General features: G+C 37.5%; 1 protein-coding gene across 1 annotated transcript; it reads right to left on the bottom strand.

Moving 5' to 3' along the window:
- LOC109839184 lies at positions 8,690-10,123 on the bottom strand. The gene is made up of 3 exons (XM_020407615.1): positions 9,608-10,123; positions 9,294-9,522; positions 8,690-9,204 (listed from the first exon to the last, which is right to left on the bottom strand). Exons 1-3 carry the CDS (start codon positions 10,121-10,123, stop codon positions 8,690-8,692), a joined length of 1,260 nt encoding a protein of 419 aa, XP_020263204.1.

Raw genomic sequence — 12,366 nt, 5'->3', positions numbered from 1 at the left:
TGATTATCGGTGCGTCAGCATCTTCTTCTGGAGGGACGGTTAGCCTGGCCGTCGTCTCCTGATCCTTAATCATAGGAGGCACGGTAGATATACCGACCACTCACAAGACAAAGTTGTTAAGTAAATGCTCCATCTTGTGAGAGACCAATGGACACCCTGATCTAATCCAGAGCATGCCTCTCTACACTCGATAGATTCCTTGTCGTTAGGGTCTCCCTCACTATTTTAGGCCAATTCGAGCAGCACAAGTCTGAATCATCTCTCGAGACCCAAATAAACTTCTCCTTCCACTCTTTGTTCGAGTCGGGGAGGTCGAGGATGATCTTGAATATACCTACCGCCTGGAAGTGGAAATGAGCTTCTTTCAAGTGCACATTGACACTAATCAGGTGGCCCAACATGTTCGATCTCTAGCCAACTGCAGATCACCACGAACACCACTAGCATCGCGATAGCATTTGGCTTCATCTACATCAGCGACACTCCCTGAGCAATAAATACGTGATAGAGGAAGTGGTGTATAGTAGATGCAGGTCGAACTCTAGGTGTTTCAAGTGGAGGGAGACAAAATATCATCGTGGTCATAAACAGCCTGCGACCTCGTCGGTGCCATCAACCTATAATCACGGGGGATATCATCATAAGCATAATCAATAACATTCCATAAATCAAAATGTTTAGATCTAACAAAAAGTTTTAATCTAACACACCATTGAGTATAAGGGAAATTATAGAGTCTTGGAGCAATATTAATATCAAAACCTAAACTATGTGCAACGTGCATGTCCATAATATAAATGCAAGCAAGATGAAATGTCACAAAACTAGATTAGCAATAAATCAAAGTAAGGATTTTTTACTCAAGGCAGTTAAGCCACAAATCAAAGAGCACTAAGCTCTGATACTAAATGAAAGTACCCTAGAGGGAGGGTGAATAAGGTAATTACTAATCTGATCCGATATAATGCCAAATTAAAACTTATTAACTAATTCCTAGCAATTATGATATACAACAAGATATATGCAAGGATATGGAATTAAACAACGGGCAATATAAACATGAACAAACAAATAAGAGAGATGGTGCATAAAAAGATAAACAAACACAAGGTAAATGATCACGGAGTTCGGTTGATCCACGACCTACGTCTCCGCTCCTCACCCAATCTCCACTATCTCGAATAAATCAACTACACAATCGGTTTTTCAAGTTCACCGAAAACTTTTATAACTCTCACAATTGCAATCACACAACATACTTCTCTAAGTGTTAGCCTAGACCATGTCACCTTCCTCCTCAAGTGCTCAGAAATAAAACCTCTCCCTAGGATTTACTACCGACCCCACTCCTCTTGGTACCCCGTCTCTCACCAACCACTTCTCTAAGTGTCCTTATGTATTATAATGTGTTCTCAACAATTTAGCACAAATAAAGATAATTTATTCTCTAAACAAGATGAGAACTAAATTAAGCCCACACTCAATTAATCACTCATCACAACCCAATTTATACTTAATATGACATACTAAAAGCTCAATAGGTTGTGTGTGTAAACAATGAGTAAAATGAAATATAAACTCAATTTATAATCTAGCTTTAAGAAAATGATAATCAACAATGAACATATATAAAGCTAGAGATTGAGTTTAGCAAAACTTCTCTGCAAACAAGAGTGATGGGGATGTGAAATTAAGGTTCAAAAAAGAAATGAAATCGATCTCATCCTCTTGTGAAACTTTCTTCACATAAACACACTTGAAAACAAACTTAAAACACACTTAAACAAACTTGTAAACTTGATTAAAATATTTCTTAGTTAACCCTAAATGTTGAGACTGAGGGAGTATTTATATGGTCACAAAACAAAGCGAAAAACCAAGAAAAAAATAAACAAATCCTATAAAAAAATAAAACCCCTAAAAAATTTGAGAAGGAGCTGTTACAGGCTTTCTGACGCTCGTCGGTCGACTGATTGGTTCATCGGTCGATTGATGAGCTGACCATTGGCGACAGCTCAAAGCCTGCCGGTCGACTGATGAGCCTATCAATCGACTGATGACCTGCTTTGGTCGACTAATGAGAATCAGTCGACTGAGCAGAGACTTTGGGCTTTTCCAACGCGTTTCTTCGGTCGACTAATGATCCTCATTAGTCGATTGATAACGTACAGGGACTTTTCTGCATAGTAAAATTGAACTTTGAAGTGGGTATAAAAATAGCAAATAATTTTCAAAAATTATAAAATTTAGAGAAATGTTTATAAACATGAAAATAAATATATTAAAAAAATTCAAATATTATTTTTCATTTGTGAAAACAAAACATTTTGCAAAATCTTAAAAATACATGTTTGTTTGAGCACTTGATTTTGACAAAATAATTACTTAAACAATGTTTTAAAAACTTTTGAATGAGTTTATAGACTTAGGAAAAGATGTAAACTGGTATTATTAAGTCCATAAACCAATAACACAATATTTTTACAAAAATACACATTTTATACTAGAAATGAGAAATATGTGTGTGTATATATAAAACATGCATTGAGCTTAAATTATTTGCACACAAGTATAACTCCTAATACTAATATACCCAAGTTAATTTGAATGAAGCTTGCTCTTGTATTCTTGACTTGATTTGTATAGGCTTCATTTCAGAAATTGCTCTTGAACCTTTCAACCTGGATACATGATAAACAAAAATACAAATACTGGAAAAATACACTGTTATAAATTGTTTGTTAATCATCAAAACTAAATTAGATAGTAGGCTCATAAATATGAGTCCTAACCACAGTAGCGAGATCGAGGGTTACATTTATTAAAAAAAAGACATAGAATACAAAAAAAACTTATTTCTTAAATTTAAAAAAAAAACTAATTTTTTAAAAAATCACCCGCTAGTTCATAAAAATTGAATTCATGCTGTAGATTTGACATCTCCGATGTCAAAAATAAAATAGTTCTCCAAAAAAAATTTATTTTTTAATAAAAATAAACTTTTATTAATAAAAATTCTAACTTTATCTATTCTTAATACCAATATCACCATGAATAAACTAATCTAATTTAAATTAATACAAGAACCTATACTATGCAAGATAGATCTAACCCTAAAAATAAGATAAAAGATGGGAGACAAAATTATAATATGCAAGATAAATCTAACCCTAAAAATAAGATAAAAGATGTAAGCAACCCTAATCATAGCTCTAATACAAATGTTGACTAGACATGATCATGTATGAATAAATAAACTTCTTGTTTAGAGATTACTTGTCCAAATCTTTTCATAGGAATTGCCACTCACCTACCTTTAATCTTCTAACAACGGTCGGAAAGCAATCACACTGTGAGATGACGTAAAGCTTCTACTATCACCCAACTACTAACTCAAACGCAGATTAAGAGGATGAAGGAGATGATGGTAATAGATGTTTCTCCGTCTCTTATTCTCCACATAAATGGATATATATAGAGTTGAGGACAAAAGGCTAACCCTTTAGGATTAGAAACCGATCCAAAAAAGCCTAGTTTGAGCTCACTGTGGATCCGCCCATTCAATCGGGAAGACCCCCACCAAATATTAGCAGGAGTAATTTAAAGAGGGAGTATAACTAATTAGAGAATTATATACTAATTACATATATTGAGATTATCATTTAGTTTCTGACTTCAGCCTTTTTTTCATTGCGTTACAACCTCATGGCGATGACCTCCAAATTCTAGAACTACGTTAAGTTACTTATTACTTAAAACTTGCAGGACCAAGCATCAATCAAAGTCAATTCAGCACTATTGACATTTCTTAAGCAGAGAAAAGTTCAAGATCCCACACGACTCGGACAAGCTAATTATCTATGAGTTCATCTCAGTACATGTGCTGCATCCACCAATCATACACCTGTCAACAAATACTAACCGTTCGATTAAAGCAAACCATATTGATTTCAGATCAAAAGATGCACGGTGGAACTTTTTCTTTTCTTTTTTTTCCCGCCATCCTCAATTTTCTCCATTCCGTTTTTAGGAAGTCATGGTGGACCCCACATTGGAACAGTAAATTTACATCTCCATAAACCTCTCGAACATTTAGGGGGGTGTTTAGGGGCTGTTTGTTTCACCAAGGACTAGGAATAGGATTAGGAATCCTATTTAATTTATGGATTCTAACCTAATCCATAAAAATTTTATGGACAAGTTTGAGTTTTATGGAATCCCACTTTTTTTGGCTTTTAATGTTTGTTTCACCCAAAGGATTAGTAATCTCACTTTTATAGAATTGGTCCAATTCCTAATACCATGTTTGGTTCAAGAAGAATATTTTTCTTGGGATCGTTACTGTAGCAATGGCCATCTCAATTTTCATTTAAAAAATACTGTAGCAACGGATTTAAGCCCCCAAAATCATATTTCCAGCAGCAAACACCGTAACAAAATTTACATATCACTGTAGCAACGGATTTAAGGCTCAAAAATCAGATTTTCAAGCAGCAAACACTGTAGCAACGGCCATTTCTTATACAAATCACTGTAGCAACGTCTATTTTAGGGGCATGGTGGCTATAAATTCACCTTGAGGCCTCACAAATAATCCCATCATTCTCATTTTTCAACAATAATAAAATTCCCAAGCTCTTCAATTTGCTGCCCCGACATCAAGGATGATATCAGAAGAGTGCTGGCAGAATTATGAAGTTTATTGCGACTGCAATCTCCGAACACCGATGAAAGTGTGCAAGAATGGAAAAATAATGGTAGGTGTTATTGGGGGTGTGCAAAATTTCCAAATAAAGAATGTAATTTTTTCGTATGGGCTGAAGAAAGAGGAGAGTCATCAAGCACCCAAGGAAGCCAATATGTCAAAGAAAATAGGTACGGAGATAAATATATCTTGCAATCAAAGAAGCTGAAGAAAGAATTGAGACTTGTCGAAAATCAACTACTAGCTTGGAAAAAATTTTGTGTTATTTTAATTATTACAAACTTCATGTCATGTACTTGTAATTGCAAAAACTATTGAGGATGTAATGAAAACTGTTGTTTTAATTGGGTACAAATTCTAATTGATATTGTATGGCTCAGTAATAGATCAACTTGTCATCATTGATTGCCCCACTTATAACTTACATGTTTATTACAGATTGCATTATAAGGATGAATTGCCTCGCCTAGACATTGTCAATTCAATGTAGGCTGCAATCTCATCCCCTCTTACCTCATCTGGATATAATAAACGATATAAGTTAGACTGCATTCTCAGTAAACGCTGATCATCATCATTGCCATATATCAAGTGCAAGGAGCTGCACAAGCTCAAAACTAAACAGCAAGTAACCCACAGGCTCGGAAAAACAAAACAGCAGCATGGTGAGAATGTATGATGGGGAAAAACAAGCAACAAACCCCAGCTCTTGCAAGCACAAACCCAGCAACAAAACAGCAACAAACCCAGCAGCAGCAGGAGCTGCCAAACTGAGGAAAAATAGGCACAAACCCCAGCTAGCAAGGAGCTACACAAGCCCAGAATAAAACAGCAACAACCCCATTAGCAAGGAGCTACACAAGCTCAAAAACAAAACAGCAGCAAACCTAGCAGACAGGGGGTAAACAAGCAACAAACCCCAGCTCCTGCAAGCACAAACTCAGCATGCAAGGAGCTACACAAGCTCAGAACGAAACATCAACAAATCCCACCTGCAAGGAGCTACACAAGCTCCAAAAACAAAACAACAACAACCCCAGCAGCAGCAGGAGTAAACAAGCAACAAACCCCAGCAGACAGGGGGCAAACAAGCAACAAACCCCAGCTCCTGCTGCAGACGGGGTCAACAAGCACAAACCCTTCAACAAAACAGCAACAAACCCTTAGCTTCAGCAGCAGGAGCTGCAAAACTGGGGAAAAACAGGCACAAACCCCATTAGCAAGGAGCTACACAAGCTCAAAAACAAAACAGCAACAACCCCATTAGCAAGGACCTACACAAGCTCTAAACAAAAACAGCAGCAAACCCATCAAACAGGCGGTAAACAAGCAACAAACCCCACCAAGCCCTAGCACAAACCCAGCAACAAAACAGCAACAAACCCAGCAGCAGCAGGAGCTTTCAAACAGAGGAAAAACAGGCACAAACCCCAACTAGCAAGGAGCTACACAAGCTCAGAATAAAACAGCAACAACCCCATTAGCAAGGAGCTACACAAGCTCAAAAACAAAACAGTAGCAAACCCATCAGACAGGGAGTAAACAAGCAACAGACCCCAGGTAATGCTAGCACAAACCCAGCAACAAAACAGCAACAAAACCAGTAGCAGCTTGAGCTGCAAAACTGGGGAAAAACAGGCACAAACCCCAGCTAGCAAGGAGCTACACAAGCTCAGAATAAAACAGCAACAACCCCATTAGCAAGGAGCTACACAAGCTCAAAAACAAAACAGCTAGCACAAACCCAGCAACAAAACAGCAACAAACCCAGCAGCAGCAGGAGCTGCAAAACTGGGGAAAAACAGGCACAAACCCCAGCTAGCAAGGAGCTACACAAGCTCAGAATAAAACAGCAACAACCCCATTAGCAAGGAGCTACACAAGCTCAAAAACAAAACAACAACAACCCCATTAGCAAGGAGCTACACAAGCTCAAAAACAAAACAGCAACAACCCCATTAGCAAGGAGCTACACAAGCTCTAAACAAAACATCAGCAACCCCAGCAGCAAGGAGCTACACAAGCTCAAAAAAAGCAGCAACTAACCCAGCTAGCAAGGAGGTACACAAGCTCCAAAAAATAGCCACAAATCCAAACTCAAGGAACCACACAAACCCAAGAACAAAACAGTAACAAACCTGATGGCAAAATAACCCAAAGCCAAATAGCTAATAAAGCAAAGGAGCAACATTAAGAGCTCATTGGTCATGCCTATCCATACTTACCTGCATCAAAAGTTAAAAAGTACCAATTCATTAATTACATGACGTCATAGCGTTTTCATAACAAGAAGTATTGCAACATTAATAGTTTGCAAATAACAAAATGATATATGCGCAACAACATATACGTGTGCACAACAAAATGCTCCATCCACATGTAATCCAAACCGCACAAATTAGTTAACAGACCAACCTTGGTCATTAATCAGGTTGGTAATGTACCTCTGCTGACCTTCCTTTCCTTTTATGAAAAACCTTCTAGCTTCACGTTCATTGTCATATAAGTGATCTAAAATCCTATCCAGGAATTCCTCAGAGTATTCATCCCTATGTTCCTTCAACGCTGCAGCCAATTGTTCAGTCCAATGAACAATGTGTTGATTTCTCATGGACTGAGACATTGAGTCAACAAAGGCACATAACATCTCCTCTTCACGATTTGATTTTTTAGGTTTCTTGTTAGAAGATGAATTCATGTTGTCTTTACTCTTAGACTTACATCTAGTTGGTTGTTGTTGGTTACAAGCATCAGATTGTGGTGTAGTTCCACTCTCCTCTGGAATTTCACTATCATCTTCAGGAATAGGTATGGACCTACTAGACCCAATGTTAGCATACACAGGCCTAACAAATTCACCCTTAGCTTGGTCATCACCCATGATAGTTTGTAAATTTTTGAAGTGAGGTAGGGGTTTGTTTATGTACGCTTTGAACTTAGATTTGGATTTGTCCTGCAACAACAAATAATCATAAGTTGTGAACCAAATGTATTAATTACTAACAATAATGTAGATGCTGAATGTTATACCTGAGACCACGATTTCAAGGTTTCGTCATCTAGTGTAATCATTTTATTTATTTTATCCCACCCAGCTCCACTTATATCAAGGCAAGCCTTCATGTCATTGAATTTGTTTCTCAAGCATTTCAAGTGGTTAATGACATGTATATGAGTGAAATCAGTCCTAAATTGCATGTTGATTTTCATCGCTGCCATTTTATAAGCTCTGTCTTGAAGTTCTTGTCTGGCTTTAGCCCATCTAATGCTAATTCTGCAAGATAAGGAATGAGAACGTCATCGTGCTCTGGAAGCCAAAACTTATTAGCCACACCTCTTGAGTTCAACCTTGCCCCCAGTCCCGATTTCTTATGAGCTAATTTTTTCCCTTTTTTTATTGGTGAAGTATGCTCCTCACAATCAACATCATGAATAACCTTCTCTGCTGAATCCCCAGTGTTTGGTGAAAATTGATTGGGTCCACTACTTTGAGAACTAGCTGTGGGAAATAGCAAACCTTGTGGGCTGCTTAACATGCTCACTTATGACATTGGTTGCTGTGTCATTCCACCATAATTAGCATCATATAATGAGAATGTTGAGAATGTATGATGGGGTGAAGAGAAAGGTTGTGGTTGAACAGGCGTGAAGTTCATGTTTATGTTAGCAGCTAGATTTGGCGGAGCATTAGAATGAGAAGGCAGGGGCTACTTATCTGCCTTATTGTTAACCATACCTAATATATATTAAACAAGTAGACATTATTATTAAAGAAAGCAAAATCAATATATAATATGCATGCATTTAGCAATATGCGTTAAAAAAGAAATATACGAAACGCCTATATGTATAGAAACAACATGAAAAGGTCGAAGATGATAATCGTAAAAATGTTTAGTACATGCTAAGAAACATTAAAATGGATAGTTGCAAACAGTAAGAAAATAATACAAGTTATTACATCGAGATAGAACAAACATCACATTAAGCTAAACCACTTTCCATTGTGTTACCACCATTATACTTTGCACAATAATCCACCCACATCGCCCAAGCAATTTGATCTCGTAGCTCCTTCCATTCATTTCTTTCATCTTCCTCTCTCTGTGTCCTAGTTTGAGTATAATCCACCACACTTGAGTCATCGTCATTTGTCACTTCCCCATTATCTTCATCAATGTCTATATTTTCATTTAAAATATCATCATCTGGATCTTCTATAGCAATGAAATTGTGTAACACGGTACACGCTAGTACAATGTCCACTTGAGTGGGAAATGGATAATTTGGCTTCGCCGATAGTATTTTAAACCGGTTCTTCAATATACCAAATGTGCATTCAATTTTTGATCTTAAACTTGAATGCCTTAAATTAAACAACTCTTTTCTATTCTTTGGTGTCCTACCGGTGTGCTCTTTTAAATGATATCGTACACCGCGATATGGGGATATGAAGTCTGGCATTGTGGTGTATCCCGCGTCACATAGGTAATATTTACCTACATTACAATTAAACAATATCTTCATATAACACACTATTGACAAGTATTTAATTTTTTCTTAATTGTGAACGAGTAAGAATTAATACCATCATAAACTCGAAGCCCGTAAGGCTGTGGTCTCGACAAAGCATCCTGTAATATCCTATAATCATTTGCTGCTCCCCCCCACCCAGCTAGGACATAGGTGAATAGTTTATTAGGGGTGCATGCTGCTAGGACGTTTTGTGTCACACCTTTTCTCCCTCTAAAACGGGCAACTAGGTTACTGGGTAATACTGCGTCAACGTGTGTGCCATCTATCATACCAATGCAATCCTATAAAAAAATATAAGTTAATATATATTCAATAAAATACATATTCACTTTAAAACAGATGTTGAGGTGTATGTATTATTTTTACCTTGAAGTAAGGAAAATAATTTGGGTTGTTTGCAATCTCTGCAGGAACTTCATTTGGAGCTTGCTTCATATAGCGATCACGTAACCCATTCATTGCTTGTAGGACTTTATTGAAATACCTACTCACTGTTTCTCCCGATCTTATGAACTCAGTCCTTATTATTCTATTTTTAGTTTTATGCCCCACTATACTCAGGAACATAGCGAGCTGTTCTTCGACTTGAACATGTCTTGAATCCTCTAATAAACCGTTTTCTTTCATTACTGCAGCAAGTTTAAAAAAGGCACTCGGTCTCATTCTAATGTAAGACCGACAACTATCACTATAGCCTTCCAATACACGTTTGAAGTGAGCTTCTCTGCAATAAATTTTTTGGATTTTTTCCTCCTTCGTACAAGATGAAATTCTCTTGCGCTTAGCACGCATTCTCAGAATACATGTTATTATTGTGACCACCGCAGACACAGCTGTATTAGCACACATCCTCTTCAATTGTTCTTCATCTACGTTTTCCATCTAAATCCATTGTAAAATTAGCATATATTTACAACTTAACAGTAATATTGTTTGAAAACTAAAGATAAATAAATAACTAATAAAAATATTAAAATCATAAAACCATATATCTACATATCCACAAATATATATAAAGTAGTGAAACTTTCATTTCATATTTTGCACCCTAAGCATGCACGCTGATCAAACAAATGTAATTAAGTTTTCCTTTCCATGGTTTAGTCATTTGAAATTCTACAACAACAAGCCCAGAGAACCAAAGCTCACTAATCAACTATATACCAAAACCCCACAGACAAATAGATGCCAAGCAGTTGCGAATGAAACCCCACTAACAAATAATTCTAATAAAATCAGTAATAAACTATATACCCACATCAAACAACCACCGAACAATACCCTTGTTTCAATAATTAAACATATACCAAATTCAATAATTCCACTACCAATGTTACTTTAATCAGAGCAAGCACAATTAAATAATCAAATTAAAAGGGTTAAATTGATTTATACCTGCAGATGCCAAGTTGTTGCGAAGGGAAAAATTCAAAAATTGATGTCGTTACCAACAAACCCCACCGGACGGAACAACCAGCAAACCGAAGAACCCAACAATATCAAAGATCAGCGGGAGAAAGAACAGCATAAAAAACCCAGAAATTGATGTCGTTACCAACAAACCCCACCAACAAAGATCAAAATCGAAGAACAGCGGACAGCGGGAGAAGCCGAGCCCAAAATCTAGGGCAAATCCACAAACCGAAGAACCTAACAACAAGATCAAAGATCAGCGAGAGAAGAACAGACAGCAAGCCCAGAAATTGATGTCGTTATCAACAAACCCAACCAACCAAAAACAATATCGAAGAACAGCGGATCGCGAGAGAAGCCGAGCCCAAAATCTAGGGCAAATCCACAAACTGAAACCCAAATAATATCGAAGAACAACGAGAGAGGAGGCGCGAAGGAACTTGGGAGAGGCGGGAGAAGAAACGCCCAGTTGCGATTCCAGAGCTAGGGTTCGAAATCGAGAGGATTAGGAATCAGAAAACGAAAACAGTGGCAAATGTCAGATTTCTCGCCCAAATCCTCTCCCCCCCTCCGATTTCGGTTTCTTGAAAAAACCACGACTGTAGCAACTTTATGGAATACGTAATCCATAAATTTTTCCCCAGCCAAACTCTAGATTAGGATTCACAAAGATTCCATAATTTACAATTTTGCCACTGTCAGACCCCTAATACTAATCCTTTTCTATAAAAGTGTGAAACAAACAGCCCCTTATGTCAAATCCTATAATTTTAGGATATGGATTTCACCATGGGGTTTGAAATTCATAGGTGTTTTATTATGGGTTGGGATTTCTAAAATGTTGTTTGTTTTATTAATATTTTGAGATTTGGAATACTACAATTTATAATATTTTATTTCTTTCAAGCTCAAAATCACTAGTAGAACATCACATATCCTAGACGGACTATTCTAGACGGAAATTTTTCCGTCTAGTTTGCTATTAAACTAGACGGAAAATTTCCGTCTAGAATATTCCGTCTAGAATAAACATTCTAGACGGAAATTTCCGTCTAGAATAGAAAAGTAAACGGATTTTTTATTTTTATTTTTTTTAAAAATTAACCAACTATCCTAGACGGAAATTTCCGTATATTATACATCCTAGACGGAAATTTCCGTATAGTATACATCCTAGACGGAAATTTCCGTCTAGGATACGTTACCGATTTTTTAAAAAATTTAACCCATCAAAATTTCGCCGTCCCCGTTTCCCCCCAAAATTTCATCACCCATATTTCCCCCAAAACCGAAATTTGCAGAAAAAGCTATCTTTCACCTCCTACTCTTCTCCCCCTCTCTAATCACCACCCTCTCCGGCGAAATCGGTTCCCTCCTCTCCCAAACCCATTACACTCCACCCGAATCCGACTCCATCTCCGTCAAATCCCTCCTCCAATCCCTCCTCCCCCAAAACTGAGCCTTCTCCTCTCCCGAACAAACCCTAGATTTCCTCCTATGCCTCTGTTTCCTCTCCTCGCCCCTGCTCACTTCCCACCCTCGATGCACCTCTCTATCCTCAATAGTTCTCGAAACATCGGCCGGCGAGCTCATGGCGAAGGAGCGGAGGCAATTGAGGAAAGAGCGGAGGCATCGATCGATGGAGAATCTCTTGAGCTCGAAGTCAAGCACAAGGATAACGGCTCTTGGCACCCTTGCTATGTTTCACTGAG

The sequence above is a fragment of the Asparagus officinalis genome, chromosome 4 (genome assembly GCF_001876935.1).
Source record: "Asparagus officinalis chromosome 4, Aspof.V1, whole genome shotgun sequence".
NCBI lineage: Eukaryota > Viridiplantae > Streptophyta > Magnoliopsida > Asparagales > Asparagaceae > Asparagus > Asparagus officinalis.
Note: the sequence above shows the minus strand (reverse complement) of the source record. Positions and strands in the feature narration are given on the sequence as shown.

Excerpts from the sequence above, each read along its gene's own strand:
- LOC109839184 (XM_020407615.1), bottom strand. The coding sequence starts at position 10,123 with ATGGAAAACGTAGATGAAGAACAATTGAAGAGGATGTGTGCTAATACA. Across the intron at positions 9,523-9,607 it reads ATTATTTTCCTTACTTCAAG|GATTGCATTGGTATGATAGA; the intron begins GTAAAAATAATA and ends ATTTTTTTATAG. Across the intron at positions 9,205-9,293 it reads CGGGCTTCGAGTTTATGATG|GTAAATATTACCTATGTGAC; the intron begins GTATTAATTCTT and ends ATTGTAATGTAG.